The sequence below is a fragment of the Ctenocephalides felis genome, unplaced genomic scaffold, assembly GCF_003426905.1.
Source record: "Ctenocephalides felis isolate EL2017-DRISC unplaced genomic scaffold, ASM342690v1 CF-g0.4_SCAFFOLD_03358, whole genome shotgun sequence".
Taxonomy (NCBI): Eukaryota; Metazoa; Arthropoda; class Insecta; order Siphonaptera; family Pulicidae; genus Ctenocephalides; species Ctenocephalides felis.
This window is the reverse complement of record NW_020539512.1, coordinates 1-17,315: the sequence shown is the minus strand read 5'-3', so window position 1 is coordinate 17,315 and position 17,315 is coordinate 1. Positions and strand designations below refer to the sequence as shown.

Sequence of the window (17,315 nt, the reverse complement as noted above, 5' to 3'; positions counted from 1 at the left end):
AACATATTTATGAGAATCAGCCTTTTCCACATTAATTATTAATAAACGTTGAAAATTTATTACGATCTGCACTAACTCAAATTGAGCCTAGATTTAATTATTTGTGTAAAAATAAACAATCATATCCGTCACATTAATATTGTTTGATGTTAATATGATTTTATTAAAAAAATTGTTACAAAAGTTTATTTTTTCTATTGAATATATAGATATAGTTTTATGTTCTCTTATAACAAAATTGTTACAAAAGTTTATTTTTTCTATTTAATAAATATATATAGTTTTATGTCATTCTATTTATTATGTTTTATTACGACCGATATCCCGTCAATGTTTATATTTATATATATTATATATGTGTGTGTGTGTGAAATGCATGGGTACGTATTCTTTAATCTTTATTAACTTCCCGTAGGGTAAGTTATTGTAATGGGCCGAAAATCGGAATTGAAAATTTTTACATTTCTCGACGTTTTGAAGGTTTCTGAACGTTTTGGCATACCTCAGAAAAAATGGATGTGTGTGTGTGTGTGTGTGTGTGTGTGTGTGTGTATGTATGTGTGGATACAAATTTCCAGTCACGTTTTAGGGCGCACGGATCAACCGATTTGAATGGTTCAAAAAACATTCGATTCCTATTGATTGGGAAAAGAGCTGATTAGTTTTTGGCAAAGGCAGGTCCAGCCGTTTCGGAGATACGGAGCAAAGAGTGCAGAAAATAGAAATCGAATTTTTGAGCGAACGGAGTATCCGATTTGAATGATCTAAAAAACATTCAATTAGTAATGATTGGGAGAAGTGTTTATTACTTTTTGGCAAAGGCAGGCCCAGCCATTTCGAAGATACGGAGCTAAATATGTAAAAAATGGTAGTTTTTGAGAGAACTAAGCGTCCGATTTAAATGATTCAAAGAACTTTCTGCTTGTCTTAACAAAATAATTGATTTTGAAAAAAAAAATTTTGTTCCAATTTTTTTTTTTTTTTTAGTATTTTGTATATCGAAAATATTTCAGATTTTATTTTTAATTCTGACTATAGTTCTAATATACTTTACAAATAATTTCATCTCTGCAATTCGGTTTATATAATTCTTATAAAAATTACACAATGTTACAATATTTATAATAATCTATTTGAAAACATTCAATATTCCTCGAACATTTCGTTACGGTGCGGGAAGTTCCAGCAATTTGCCTTAAGGCACGATGCCACCCACCCCACTAGTTTTATTTACATTGTAAAATAGTGCGATATTACATCTACATCTACGGTTAATATATATTTCATTATATGGAGGGGATCGAAAATGTTTTCAACAGTGACAAACAGGGAGAAACATGTTGAATTTGTCGGGAGAAACGGTTGTAGAAAATTGCTCCTTAATTCACACTTTTGTGACAATATACAAATAGGTTATGTTTATAATTTTAGTGAATACAAAATATAGTTTTATATGTAATCGGCCTACAACAAATCTCTCCTTCCAAACAACAAATGAACTCTTCGGTAAGAGTTTGTATCTATATTAATACAAATAAAGAGAATATTAATTTTCTTTTTACATTTTAGCTAGAACACATCAAATCATTAGGTTGTCAAAATGCAAGAAAGATTCAGATGGCTTCTATTTTATATCAACAACTAAGCGATGGTTAGAACACATATTTATATTAAACACATATAAAAACTAACCATGATGTCATTTATATTTTTTTACAGTAAAATTGAAGTACAACATTAATTGTAAATATAATGCACATTTAGATTTATTATATATTACTGCTCGAGACTCCAGTAATTCAAGAGATGATATTTATATACCTCAATCGACATCTGATTTAATCAGCTTGCAAGATGTTTATAATTTTCAATTTATATTAGAAAGTTCACGGTAACTATGCTTCATTATCAAAATAATACTAGAGTTTTTCTCATTGGGCTAACAAATTTCTTTTTTTATTTTAGTATCATCTTGGCTATTATGGAAGCTGATTCAACAATTGTCTATTATGAATTTGCAGAAGGTTTACAAGATTTTCAAATAAATTCTGATGTTAAACAAAGTTCTTTGCAGAAAGCTCGAGCAAAGCAATATTCTAATATTAGAAAAATATATTCCGAACAAACTGAATGCAAAGAAAATGTTCAATAAAGAGAATTAATAAATTAAGAGCACTTTTTTTACTACAGATCGATTAATTTTATACAAATTTTTCAAACATATTATTTGTCATCTTTATTGTAATTAAATCATTTATCATATCATAGTCCTCCACGATTTTAGTATGTTAAAAATTAAAATGTATGAATCGATTAAAACTTTGAAAACTAGTGAGGTGCATGGCATTGTGCCTTAAGGCAAATTGCTAGGACTTCCCAACTTTGCTGGAAAATCTTGGTACGGAACCCAAAAAAGTTTACACAAAATGTACACATTATTTAAATGTATATAAAACATCTGATAATTTGATGTACCTGATAATATATCTGATAAAATGTTTTTTGAATTGATAAAATCGGACGCTCCGTTCTCTTAAAAACTGACTACCGTTTTTGGCACTTTTTGCCCAGTATCTACGGAAAGGCAAGACCTGACCTCGCCAAAAACTAATCTGCACGTTTCCTTATCAATACAAATCGAATGTTTTTCGAATTATTCTAATCGGTTGATCGGTGTTCCCGAAATCGTCGACGAAAATTTGTATCCGCATACATACACATACACAAACAAACACACACATACATCAATTTTTTCTATTGTATGCCAAAATGTTCAAAAACCTTTGCAACATAAAGATATAGATTTTGCGATTACTATAACTTACCCTACAGGAAAATAATAAATCTAAGTTCTCCGATTCTAAAACTGAAATTTTGGCAAAATCCTAAACTTCTTTAGGAAATTAATAAAACAATATTTATTTGTTGTAGTATATGCATCATTATTAAAACATTGCCATTTATTTCGCTTTAAGCTTCCAAAAATATATCTTAAATTTTTCATTAATATGTTTAAATATGTACATATATATGTAATTTAACCATTAACAATAGCTCATATAAAACAGAAACAATAACGCCCATTCTTTAACATGACAGCATGTTTAAAAGATCAACAAATCAAAATTGCAATTGTGCAAATACTAAAATATCTTTAATAAGTGCATAATGAGATGGGATTAAAATGAAGAGAATAATGATCATTATTTAATCAATAGATTTTAACTTAATTATGTGGATGATATACATGTATGTGTGAGATGTATTTTCGCATGTATATGCACACAAATCATATACAGTAGAATCCGCTTAGTATGACATCGAAGGGACGTATAATTCCTAATTAAGAAATATGTTTTTTTACTATTTTTCTAAAAAATTTCATCTTATCCTTTTTACTGTATAGGCAGGGTAAAATGAGACAGCCAGGCGGCGAACAGATGCAATTATATTCAATTTTAAAGAGTTTTACGAAATAAGAGCTACATTATTCAACAAATAAAAACTAAATTTTTGGGTAAGATTTTTACAAAGATAGCACTGTATATAACATTGGTCCTATATTTCATTAGAAATATTCATCAATAGAGGTAGAATAACTATTTATTTAAAAATATTTAATTAATTTATTTTTTTATTTGCTATTATTTTACAGTTTACACCTTTCCAGGGTAAAAATTCAACTGGTCCATTTTACCCCACTCAATTTTAGCTTTTATAGAGGTTATATATAAAAAAAGCTATTGAATATAACTTAAAAGTAACAATACATTGTATAAAACAATTAAAAAACGTATATGTGCCTAAAAGTTATATTCAGTCCATGTGCTATTGTGTGCAAAAACATAGGAATTGCTTTCGTAGACTCATCATGTAACATCATAATCTTGGCGGTTATTATAACTGGATAATTTTTTTTTAAACTGGGTCATTATAAGTTACATGTCATGTCAATGTAAGCAAAATCAATATATCTGATTGTTTTATAATGAATTTTATATGAAAACTAAACTTTATAGTACGATTGCGTCAATATATGCGGCCGGTCAATATATCCGGTGTCATACTAAGCGATTTCAGTTATTATATATATATATATATATATATATATATATATATATATGCATGTATGTATGCTAATTTATATACATAAATTTATGTATTATATATAAATATTTCTATCAAATTACTATCACTACAATGCATCTGCAATTTTATTAATATATAGAATATAGTTCGAATTCTATATGAATTAATGTAAAATAAGATATAAGTTATTAAGTTATTACAACATAATATTTTACAAACACAAAATTAGAGCATAGAAATGTCTATGCATTCATATTTGTATAACATTATGTATTTAATGACTTGATAAAACAAATATGTATAATTTTTTCCATTCAACTTGAAAATCATTGTTATGAATACACTGTTTTCAATTAGATTATCCTTCATATTAAAAAGCATAATTTTGAGAACACCTACTTGTACTCAAACAAAAACATGTTAAATAAAATTCAATATTTTTACCTTCATAATTTATAAACTAAAACATTTTCATCATATAGAGCATACTATTGGCAATATTTTGATAATATTCAATTACCAGTTAATTGCATTTACAATGATGGTATGCATTTAAAGATTATTATTGAAAAAATATAAAATATGTAGATCAAATATAATATACTTAAAATATTGACTATAATATCTAAACACATAAAACTTGATTAATAAACAAATCCGAATAACACTGCTGGCTAATAACAATATAATCTTATATTATTCACAGAATATACATTTTCTATTTTACAGCAAGTATGCTTTCATGTATTACATGTGAAAAATAAATTAAAGGAAGACAAATTATCTAAAAACAGTTTTTAAGTTGTGAAAGTAATACTGTATTTCTGCATTGTATAGTTATAGCTATTTTTTTTTAAATATAGTCTTAGTAGTAGAACAGCTAGCAGCATAATCAAATAATTTATATTAAATATATATATATATATATATATATATATATGTATATATAATTTTATGATATGAGTGGAACAAATATTAAATGTTAAATATGAACAACACAACACTCAAATTTTTACACACTCTTTATTTAATAATTACAGACATGTCGAGACCCTGGTATGCCTCATCTTCAGTGTAATTTCAAGACAGTAAAAATTATATACTAATATATTATTTAATATTTTATTTAAATTATATTTTATTTTTGAAAAACAAAAAACATTATATAAATAACATTAATAATTTATAATTTTTGTTTGTTTATTAATTTCATTCATTTATCTAATTCTCTTCAATAAATTAATCTGTTTTCACATTTGTTAATTTTAGTATGCAATTGCGCACTCCTTTTGTTTACATTATAATAATATCTACCTTGTCCCTTAATCTTCTTCGACACTTAAGATTTGTTTTCAAATCTTTTTGTATATATTCACATGTTTAGTACTGTGTCAATCATAGTACGAGATAGTTGGTGTTTTTTGTTTTTCAAAAATTAAATATAATTTAAATATAATATTTAATAATGTATTAATAAATGGCATACCATGGTCTCGAAACGTGTAATTAATAAATAGGTAAATGTCTGTAATTATTAAGTGTGCAAAAATCTGAGTGTTGTGTTGCTCATATTTAACATTTAATGTCTAATTCTGCATTCAGATAAAATAAACCAAGTTTTTCAATATCACAGAATATAAAAAAGTGATATATGAAATAAGTTTTGCTATCATAACTTAAAACAGTATGAAGAAAAATGGTAAATACCCAAAATATTAAGCAACATGAAAAATAATGCTAAAGCAGGTTTACATACTTAAAAGAAAAAAATTATTTTATGCTGATATAAGAAACAACAGAATCAGGAAGATATATGTATCTTCTGCACCATAATGAAATAAATTAAAAAAATGTTTCATATACACTATGTTATTGTTATGAACACATTATTCAAAATACATGCAAAAACGATACATTTCAAAAGATATTGCTAGCTGCTGGACTAGTGATTCAGTTAGCAGCGCTTTCACTTTTAATTATTTCTGCGTCAACGCAATTAGACCAATATCTAACTAACGGATAGTTCCAATATTGCAATAGCTGCCTTTTTTGATAACTGATTCTATAGCAAACAGATTTATTTATAAAATATTAAGGCAAGAATAATTATTCTAAAGGCACTTTTTAAACAAAAACGGAGCTGGTTCGAAGCACCATAAATATAAAATATTTAACAAACAATTTTAAAATGCTTAAAATTGCGGCATTGCAATCTTTCAAACTTTTTAGAAGTTTTGGCACTTCTATATATATATATATATATATATATATATATATATATATATATAAATGTATATATGTATATATTTGGCAGCTGACCTGCTAGTTCAAATAATATACAAACCTTGTAGAACATTATGAAATATTCACAATTACATTTAACACCAATCAGCCATATATGTGAAATCGCGGAATAACTTTTGTTCATCCTCTGTAAGAATTCTTGGTTCTTTAGGTGGTGTAAGTTGTGGTCTTTCTGATGTGAACTCTTCGTCAAAGTTACTTACATCTTCCAAAGAAGTCTTGAAATTATAATAAGATATTTAAAACAAATTACCAAAATATACTGTAATGTGTAATACTCAGTTTTTTTCTTTAGATTTTATGCTATACTTACGATTGTAGGAATGAAGGGTGGCTTAACCTTTCTTAGTAATAAATCATCCCATACAATTAATCTGAAAAATGCTTGTTTTTTCACATCTTCAGCATCTCGTTCACTTGATCCTAATCTTCTTTCAGGATTCTTTCTCAACAGCTTTAAATTAGAAATTATCATGGTGAAACGGTGGTTGCCATAAATAATTTAGATTTTGAGAAATCCTCTTGTACATATATTTTTGTAAAGCTAAGTATTCAAACTACCAAAACCATACATAGACGATTAATAAGGATAAAAGCAGTAACATGTATAGCAATTTGTCGATAACTCAAATAAATTACTGAGACCAGTTCTGCTATAAGGATATTAAAAAAACGTGGCCATAGGGCCTTAATTAGAGTACCACTCACTGGAGTGATTTCTGCACATTTGTTTTAAAAATGATATATTAGCTTTATTTTATTATTGCTGTTTATAAAATCAATAAAAGAAAAATATTATAAACATATTTTACTTACTCTTCTCATTATTGCTATTGCTTCCAATGATAAAAATCTAGGATAGCGTACTTCATCATTAACTATAGAATCAAAAACTTCTTCTTCATCGTCTCCCGGGAAAGGTGACTGGTAAATCAATACACACATTAAATTTTCGAAAACAAACTGACCAAAATAAAATATAATTAGAATGCACCGGTTTTTCACTTACCTCTCCTACAAGCATTTCAAATATTAAAACTCCCAATCCCCACCAATCCACAGCTCTTGTATACGAAGTTTCAGTTAGAACTTCAGGGGCCAAAAATTCGGGCGTTCCACAAAAAGTTCCTGTTCTATCTCCGTGTCCCATTCCTTCCTTGCATAATCCAAAATCGGCAATTTTCACATAACCATCAGTGTCCAGAAGCAAATTATCTAGTTTCAAATCACGATAAACAATCCTATTTTCATGAAGGTACTGCAAACCTAAAACCACACAAGCTGCGTAAAAAACTGCACGAGGTTCCGAAAAGACGTCAGCATGGATGTGCATCATGAGATCGCCGCCTGCCGCGTATTCCATAACGAAACAGACATGAGCCTTGAAAAAAAAATTATATATATGTATGAGTTCATAATTTACACTTAGAATCGAATAATTAAAATAAAATCCATTGAATAGATAAAAATATTGATTTGCTAACCTCCGTTTGAAAACAAGCAAAAAGATTAACCAAAAACGGATGTCTCATCGTATTGGCGACTTCGAATATTCTTTTTTCTGATAGCAGTGATTCAACTTCATCTCTTGCGATAATATCTCCCTTCTTTAAAGCCTTTATCGCAAAATATTCTCCAGTGTGACGATATTGTGACAATATAACTTTTCCAAAGTGCCCCCTTCCCAAAACACTCAGCAAACGGAATTGATCCATTGACATGCCTGCATATTGAGAATGTCTGCGCGATTCATAAGCGCTATCACGATATTCCAAAGGTCGTCCTGGTCTACGGCCAATTGCAGCTTGTTGATTTTCATATTGTTGAATTATCTAAAAAATAAAAATAATCATTCAGTCTCTCGTAAAAAATATACCATTCAACATCTATGTATTTAGTAAAAATTTACCTCTTCTTCTGGGAATTCGACCAAAGGTTGTGGCGACGGTGGTACTTCAACAATCGGAGAAGGTGGTACAGATCCTGGCTGCATTGGGAAACCAGAAACAACTAAAGGATGCGTTGAAATAACTGGTCTTAAAAGATCTGGTCTATATTCATTCAGATCATGAGGATGCGGAACGGCGGCGACAGCTTGAGGGATTTTATTTTCAATCGTCATTTTTCCAAACTGATGATTCATCGGATGAATTGGAGAAGTCGCCGTTGACTCCTGATTCAAAAAGTCGAACTCTCTGAGTGCTTTTTGCAACTATGAAAGCCCGAATACAACACACAGGAGGGAGGGACCACCAAAACCAACAAGGAAGAAACAAAAACAACACAAAAAGCTGTTAGTGATGAGCGTGATTAGGTAAACATTGTGTTCAGATAGTGTGCATGTTTATAATTTGTAAAATATTGTTAAATACAATAATTAATTAATTGAAAGGATAAAAACTGGCTATCTGAACGTGATTACAAAAACAAAGGCGTGTGCAAAAAGAATTCTTAAAAAAAAATAATATCAACATATTTAATTAGTCTTAATATATTAATCAAGCAGCATTTACTAAAGCGTTATATATTTGTAACACTGTGTTATACAAATTCTATCAGTAATAATTGAGAATTAGCATCATAATTGATCATTCATCTAAGAGTAACATCAAATTCAAACTGATAATATATGTATTTGCACCTAGCAAGACTTCTTGCATATTGCAATACGAACCGCACACCAGTTACTTGAGTATTTGAATAAAAGCATATAACATTAATAACTACTACCTCAGTGTCCATTCTCGGCGGCAATGCTGGCGGTAAAACTGCTGGTGGTTTTTTTGCACGGGGAGTAACTGGTAGTTGAGATTGATTTTGTTGGAGTAAATGCTGCGTAGGCGGAGTTTGATGCTGCTGGATTTGAGGCATAAATTGAGTTTCTGTTTGAGGTGTAGTGACACCTAATGGACGAGCACCAGATAAACCAGCAGCCTGAGAAACAAATCATTTATGGAAATATATAAAAATAAGATATAAAATTTAAAATCAGGGATAAGAATAAATTAAAACTCACTTGCATATCAGGAATTTCACCAGGTGTTTCAGCCTTATCTTCTGCAAGCGATGTATCGGCCAATGGTTGAACACCAGGAACAGCATCGTTTCTTGTGTTTTGAATGGACGGGGAAGATCTTTTCAGCAATCTACCCCATGTAGCTACATTGATGTTCATCTGGTTAGCTCGTGGAATATTTTTCACTTGTTGCTTGAATATTTTTCTCTGCCTTTGAAGTTTTGGTTTACGCGATATCATAGGATTCAAGAATTTTATCTGAAACAAATTAAAGGATTACGAAAAAGTTTAAAATTCATAATTTTAGTGATCAATATTTACCTCCGCAAAAAGCAGTCCCTGTGGCTCAAGTTGTAAAGCCATACCGTGACGAATATCATCAATAAACTCCTCTAGGCGCAAGAATTTAACTGCGCACAAAGAACGCCAATCACGCCAATAAATGCTAATTTCCAGTTCACGAGATTTATCCAGATCTATGGAAAATCTGTAAATTTGTAATTTTAATATAAATAAAAATACAACTTCGAACTACATTTACTATTTACTTACCTCTGATCCCATGCCTGCTGGGAGCACGGCTTCCAGCTGGTTTGCCCAACAGTCTGATTATCCAATTTTATAACGGCCATTATATCTTGACTTGTTTCATCTTTTACGGAATACGATTTGCTTGATCCTCTTCCTGTAACTCCTTTGACAAAAGATCGAAGATCACCGCCTCCGCCACCGCCTCCACTGCTACTGCTTGTTGGAGAAGAAACGGCATCTTTGTCACGCCGAGATCGACCAGGCACCTAGAAAAAGATGATTAAAAATTACAACTGAATATTTATAATTAAGTACATAAATAGTAATGAAACCATAATACTAACATCCTCTAGGAGATCCTGGCAACCCATTAAACGTACTTCTAATTTTCCAGTTACTGCAGCACATCTATTCATATTGGAAACACCTCCGTGAATGAAACTGCTTTGTATTCTATTCGTCGTGATACCACCTGTTTCATCAAAAATGTAAGTTATATATGAAGTATTTTTTTACTAAATATATTATTAAAAACCTGTAAGCGGTCTAAGTGGTGTATATGTGACAGGTCCTGGACTTGAAGCCTGCGCTTGCTGCAATTCATTTTTGAGTTGATTAGCAGCCGGTGAATCAGGTGGAAGTTCGGATCTCCGCAATTCGAGTGATTTTCTCAATAAATCTAACTTACGGCTAGATTCTTGGAGACTTTGTTGAGCCTAATAGAAAAATGAATTATAAATATTACCATGTAATTTTCTTTGAATGAAAAATTCACATTAAAACTGGAATATTATGTGTACCTACAAACAAGTTGTATTACTAATATAATGCATTAGAACAAGTATGTACTGTAAAATAAATCTATTGCACTCCACCGACTTATAATATTATAAATTATTAATTATTCATAACTGTATTTACAAAGATCTTGCTCAAAATTAGAAAAAAAATCTAACTAATATGAAGCCAGGCTGAGAAAGTTGTTCTGTCAAGACAACATGCCGCGCAGAATTAACTAAAAAAGCCGTTTAAAGCCTTATAATCCTTTCATAAAGCTATATAAAATATAAAAAAATCACAACTGTAAAAAAACATATCAATTCAAGGTGAATTGTCTCAGAAAAGAGATTGAATGTCAGAATCTAATCTAAATCTTTTAAGAGAAATAATATCAAATAAAAAAATAAAGTAGTTTTATTACGTGTGATATTGTCTGGGATTTTATTTTAAATTCATTTAAATACGCATGTAATTTTTTAATTTTTGTTCGAATAGTAATCTGAACTACATCTCGAGCATTCTATTTATTATTGATTAAAAAGCAACCCGTGATTGTCTTTTCTCTTTGTGATAATATTTTTATTGATATTTTAATAGTTTAGTAAAACGTAATGTAGCAATGTACCGAAAAATATTTAAACTAGCTGTAAGTGGAATTCTGTCTTGAGGCAATTATGGCATCGTGCCTTAAGGCAAATTGCTGGAACTTCCCGCACCGTAACGAAATGTTCGAGGAATACTGAATGTTTTCAAATAGATTATTATAAATATTGTAACATTGTGTAATATTTATAAGAATTATATAAACCGAATTGCAGAGTTGAAATTATTTCTAAAGTATATTAGAACTATAGTCAGAATTAAAAATAAAATCTGAAATATTTTCGATATACAAAATACTAAAAAAAAAAAAAAAAAAAAAAAAAAAAAAAAAAAAAAAAAAAAATTGAACAAACTTTTTTTTTTAAAATCAATTATTTTGTTAAGACAAGCAGAAAGTTCTTTGAATCATTTAAATCGGACGCTTAGTTCTCTCAAAAACTGCCATTTTTTACATATTTAGCTCCGTATCTTCGAAATGGCTGGGCCTGCCTTTGCCAAAAACTAATAAACACTTCTCCCAATCATTACTAATTGAATGTTTTTTAGATCATTCAAATCGGATACTCCGTTCGCTCAAAAATTCGATTTCTATTTTCTGCATTCTTTGCTCCGTATCTCCGAAACGGCTGAACCTGCCTTTGCCAAAAACTAATCAGCTCTTTTCCCAATCAATAGGAATCGAATGTTTTTTGAACCATTCAAATCGGTTGATCCGTGCGCCCTAAAACGTGACTGGAAATTTGTATCCACACATACATACACACACACACACACACACACACACACACACACACACACACACACACACACACATCCATTTTTTTGAGGTATGCCAAAACGTTCAGAAACCTTCAAAACGTCGAGAAATGTAAAAATTTTCAATTCCGATTTTCGGCCCATTACAATAACTTACCCTACGGGAAGTTAATAAAATGATTGAAATAGAAAAATTATTGTTTAAAAAATTCGTAGACAAAAATATTATATGCATAATACAACAGAGCATTGAATAAAACACGCAAATGACAAGAAATATACACCCAACAATAAGACAATTATTATATTGTTATTTTATGGGAAGAAAATAAAACAAGTGAGAACAATTGCTTTGCAGAAAACTGTTATATAACATCAATGTAGTTGCTCCAACAAGCTAGTTCCGTAATCCTCCGAGAAAAAACTTTTCCCTTATCAATTAATTGCAATGGCAATATTTTTATTCAAACTTAAACACGATTTACTATGTATAGTATTTACCATAGCGACATTAAAGTTATTTGAAAATAGTCAACAAAATTGTTTGGCACTTGTTGCAGAACCAGTCGAGTTATTTTTTAGTACAGATTAACAAACCCACAGTGAACGCTTCGATTGTGAACGTCTGTCGAAATGCACAAAATAATCATATATTATTCACTTTTTTATTTCTCATAATAAATACATTTAATAAACATTTTATCGATATGCGATACTATTTTTATCAAAAATCGTAATAAAACATTTAATAATCAATATACAAAATGATTTCTTTGATATAGTACATAATGTATAAGTTGAACCAGCCACCAGATACAGTTTATTAATAAAATATTGTCTAAATCAAAAATTAGAATTGATTCATTAATTGCGAAAGAATATAATTATTTGTATCAAAACGAATCTGATAATATTCAACTGAGTCTCATGTGTATTGTTATGAAATGATTAATTGAATAGTTACATGAAGATTCTTATGAATTCGATTACTATGTTTTATATTAAGATGATACAAAATATATTGATGAAATAATTATTACAAATGATATTATGAATATTGAAATACGAAACACGTTTATATGCGTTGAATTTTCTTCCCTTCAGTCGTGAATTATATTATCACAAATCAGTCCACCCTAAACTGACACTTTCTGGTTCTTCGCTCGTATTTCTTTGCTGTCCCGACGAATGTATGGTCTATGAATTTGTACAGCACCAGCACTAAAAGCTCGCCCCCTGGTTGCACCCCCCATTGACATCCACCTCTTGCAATGCTCACAAGAGCAATTAGGATTTTTGGCAGGACCAACATGATGGCCAGGTTTTTTCAACGTCCCCATAACATTTCCGAAACGCCTTGCACGTTCGAGGTGGCCAGTGAAGTACCCTGGCAATGTATTAATAAATGGAGATGTTGAACGAGATGATTCCTTTTCAGGAATGCTATTTTCTGATTCTTCAACTTTGACAGCGCCAGTGTTACCGATAGTCAATCTATGAACAAAGCCCTTATTTACTGCAGGTTTAATAGTACTTTGTTGTGTATGTTGTAAATCATTATCTTTTTTCGGAATATACTTTCCTTGTTGAACTGAGGAATATTTATGTTTGAGCTTGTTAAACCACATTCAATTTCAGGATTCTGAACTTTAGTTGCCACACCAGGACTTTGGAGCAGTTTGGATATAGTATCTGAACTGGGTCTCAAATTTGCATTGATTACATCAAATTTATCCTCGTGTATATTATAATAAGATATATGTTCTCCAGGAATGCAGTTTCTTTCATCGGCATCCATGGAAGATATCTGACTACTCATTTGTGTCAATGTCGGCCTATATAAATCAGTTTCTCTGCTTACAATACTACAAGGGCTGTCTTCATCTGTTTTAGAAAATATCCAGCTACTAGTTTCTTCGTCTTCTTCTTCATTACTCTCGTCACTATCTATATGTTGCAGTTTAGATCGTAATTTTCTCTCTACATCAGGCGACTTCCAAGTTTTACTCTGAATCCATAACAATCGGTCTAAAGCTTGAATACGTTCTTTATCTAGAGAGTCTTCGTAATCAAAGCTGTCAATACTTGGTGCCATACTTATCGGTCTGCTATTTGGTGCCGAATTCAATAAAGATTCCATATCCGACGTTGTTGTATCTTTCCAAGAAGTAGCATGACTAGAGAATCCAGTCTGCTTCCAGAATTCATCAGAGAAGACATCGTTGAAGCGCTCAAACCTTTTGCTATAGTAGACGAAAAGATGCCATTGAGGGATATCCAGATGAAGAACTCGGTTTAATACCTCCTTTGTGCATCATCCAAGCTCTTGGCAGTTCTTGGGTTTGATATCTTTGTATGACTAACACGTACCTTTTCTGATTCAAACACCGTTTGTGGGGTCGATGCTGTCGTCATTTTCACTATTAGAGCTTTTCTCACTATTTTCTCTATATTTTCCTCATCGTCAATCTCGGAACCTGTGCAATAAACATCTATGTGCACTGTGCGCGGTTTCGAGAATCTGAACTAGAGTTTCCTTCGGAAGTTTTAGAAATTTGCGATTCTGTTTGAGGTAAATTGGTTGATTTTCCGTTTAATTTGATCGGAGTTTGTACAGTCAAATTTGATATTTCGGGAGATGATAATAATTTCGATGCAGGAGAACGGCATAATCGTCGAGGGGTCTGAAAAAATACAAAACATAAATAAAATATAAATAAAAAAAACAGAATAATTTTGATTTCTATGTAGACTAACCGATCGAGAATTCCTCGACCCTAGTATGACGGAATCTGTTTCGTGCCTTCTCCTAGCATAAACCCTATTCTTCCTTCTAACGCTTTCAGCCCTATCCCTTTCATCTTCAGTATCCGCTTCCGTTGGAATAGGGGTTGTTTTGGGATGCAGCGTCTCTTATTTCGACCCTTCTCTCCGGTAACTCTGTGCAAAAATGCGTGGTGAAAGTATTCGCTCTCTTAGGAATGGTGTCTGCAGTTACATTTTCAGAAATTGTACTTGATGGGCATCTCAGACTAAAGGCTCTCCTATTAGGTATAGATGGCACCATCTGCATAGCATGAGGCGTTGTCAGTGTTATATTACAAGTGCTCCTGCATTTCTTTTCTTGCGAATGTAAAGAAGCAGGCTTTTCACTTGTATAACCAGAATCGGACATTTGATTACTTTTGCAAGGAGGAACAACAGAAAACGTCATACCACCACGATTGAAACCGTACCTATCAGTAGTAGGATTCAATACTGTGGCAGCTGCACCACCTGAGTCATCTCCACTGTGCCCATGCCAAGAATAAACTACCCGGACATTTCCATCTTCTGATGGATTTTTCGCTTCCTGTTCTGTTTCCTGTCCAGGATGAGATATAGTGACTTGCGCGTGCACCGTCCATTCCGCTGTTATTTCTGGTCTGTTGAACATATTTCACGTATTGCACACTGCATAGATTTTTTTCTTTACGAGTTCTTTTGGAAGTGATTTAAATTTTGTCATAATTGTATGCGAGATATCATTATCCTCAGCGTTCGTTCGATTCGATGTGATTCGACTTTCTTCAAAAACTTTGTTTCAGTATTCAAACAAACTTGATGTAAAAATAACTTAAACAACAGTCCTCACCCTTGCACTAAATAACACTATATTGTTTGTTTGAAATATAGTTATTTAGAAACGTTTTAATTAAAAAAAAAACGTGCAAACACAACCAGTTACCAAGTGGTTAGCTGTAAATTTTAATACAATTAAATCAAATTTTCATCTTCTCAATTAGTTTCTAGAACTATTTATCTTAGAACTTATGAACTAATTTTTTTATAAAAAAAATGTTGACCAAGTGACAACATATGACCCAGTAGGGCAAACAAACCGCGATAAATGCAGGATGATAGGATTCTAAATATATGCGAAATATAAATTTAGAACGCGGAACGCACTAGTTACACATTCAGAAATGGCTTCTAAGACAAACCTTCGAGTTAGCACAATTTCTAACGATTTATATCGAAACTAGATTGGAATGTTTATTCAACAATTTAGAGATGTAAGCCAGATGCTGTAGAATATTAGAGTTTCCCATTTGGGACTCTGGAATTCTCCATGAAAATATTTCTTCAAAAATTCTATAAAATAGCATGTGTGTTTGCTTTTTCAAAAATATGAAACGAAATGATTTACAAAACAGTGGAAAAAAATCACAATAAATAAATTGACGTAAATTGCTAAAAAAGTCGTACAATTTAAGTAAAAGCTATAGCTGTCATATAGATAAATTATATTCATGGCAATAACTAACTAAGACATATCTTATTTGTATAATAAATGGTATTTCTATAATAAAATAAGTTTGAGGAAAGCAAACCGAGTTTGATAAGATTTTTTTTTTAATCTATTACACACTTGAAAGTACATTTTGATGTGAGATATAAACATGAATAAAACTATAAGGAAAATTCAATAATTTGATGTTGACTGTTCTATAAATAAGCAAATTACGTTCCTACAGTATCATCTTCGAATAATGGTGGGATTTTCTACGACGTTTCTCAATATTAAAACTAAGATATACATATGAAGAAACTGAGCCATTGCCCACTGACTAGCCAAAATTAAACCACAACTATACACGTGCAATAATGCAGGTGTGTGAACCACTGTAAAAATACCACAAAATTCTTTAAATGATTTGTAGATTTCAGGTCCTGATTTTAAATTAATAAACATTTAAATAATATCTTGTTTTTTTAAAGCGTGTAATCATTGTATGTGCATTACGCAATCATTTAGAAAGCTTTGAAAATTAAAATCAATCAATGGGTTTAATTATTATATCACTGAAATATCATAAAAACGATAGAATAAATTCGTTTCCGCTTTTGATAAATGTAAATGTAATAAAAGAAGAAACTGAGTTAAAACTTCTAAAAGAAAGCAAATAAATGGATAAAAACTTCAAAACGGGGGAAAAAAACTATCGGCAATTATTTTTTAAACTGTCTAAATCATATAAAATTTATTTTTGGTCATATTGCAAATGTAGTAAATGTAACGATAAATATAACAGACGTTGCAGATAATTAAAATGAGAAGATGAAAATTAATTTCCCACACATACTATTAAATTAAAACACTCGAACAAAAAGCAAACAAACACTTAAAATTTCACTGATTGCTCTCATTACTAATAACACACTATCAGTGCCAGAACACTTTTATGCACTTGAG

General features: G+C 30.7%; 2 protein-coding genes and 1 pseudogene across 3 annotated transcripts; 1 reads left to right on the top strand and 2 right to left on the bottom strand.

The window, feature by feature from the left end:
* The first annotated feature begins 1,283 nt into the window (after nt 1–1,283).
* On the top strand, nt 1,284–2,152 carry LOC113382214. Its single transcript, XM_026620732.1, has 5 exons — nt 1,284–1,361; nt 1,432–1,506; nt 1,570–1,651; nt 1,720–1,891; nt 1,966–2,152. The coding sequence occupies exons 2-5, from the start codon at nt 1,495–1,497 to the stop codon at nt 2,150–2,152; spliced, it is 453 nt and encodes a 150-aa protein (XP_026476517.1). The 5' UTR covers nt 1,284–1,361; nt 1,432–1,494.
* Nucleotides 2,153–6,417: 4,265 nt separating this feature from the next.
* On the bottom strand, nt 6,418–10,680 carry LOC113382212 (serine/threonine-protein kinase N-like). 2 transcript variants are annotated; one of them, XM_026620729.1, is made up of 12 exons: nt 10,476–10,680; nt 10,285–10,412; nt 9,962–10,206; nt 9,731–9,896; nt 9,410–9,667; nt 9,124–9,327; nt 8,303–8,605; nt 7,878–8,225; nt 7,403–7,774; nt 7,210–7,317; nt 6,707–6,847; nt 6,418–6,611 (listed from the first exon to the last, which is right to left on the bottom strand). In XM_026620729.1, exons 2-12 carry the CDS (start codon nt 10,354–10,356, stop codon nt 6,468–6,470), a joined length of 2,361 nt encoding a protein of 786 aa, XP_026476514.1. In that variant the 5' UTR covers nt 10,357–10,412; nt 10,476–10,680; the 3' UTR covers nt 6,418–6,467. The 2 variants fall into 2 exon arrangements, with proteins under 2 accessions (XP_026476514.1, XP_026476515.1); XM_026620730.1 differs by having other exon boundaries at nt 8,303–8,566; nt 10,476–10,679.
* Nucleotides 10,468–15,515, bottom strand: LOC113382213 (annotated as a pseudogene).
* Between the last annotated feature and the right edge of the window lie 1,800 nt (nt 15,516–17,315).

Excerpts from the sequence above, each read along its gene's own strand:
- LOC113382214 (XM_026620732.1), top strand. Across the intron at positions 1,652-1,719 it reads ATATCAACAACTAAGCGATG|TAAAATTGAAGTACAACATT; the intron begins GTTAGAACACAT and ends ATTTTTTTACAG. Across the intron at positions 1,892-1,965 it reads TTTATATTAGAAAGTTCACG|TATCATCTTGGCTATTATGG; the intron begins GTAACTATGCTT and ends TTTTTATTTTAG.
- LOC113382212 (XM_026620729.1), bottom strand. The coding sequence starts at position 10,356 with ATGAATAGATGTGCTGCAGTAACTGGAAAATTAGAAGTACGTTTAATG. Across the intron at positions 8,226-8,302 it reads TCGAATTCCCAGAAGAAGAG|ATAATTCAACAATATGAAAA; the intron begins GTAAATTTTTAC and ends TTTATTTTTTAG. Across the intron at positions 6,612-6,706 it reads CACCCTTCATTCCTACAATC|ACTTCTTTGGAAGATGTAAG; the intron begins GTAAGTATAGCA and ends TATAATTTCAAG.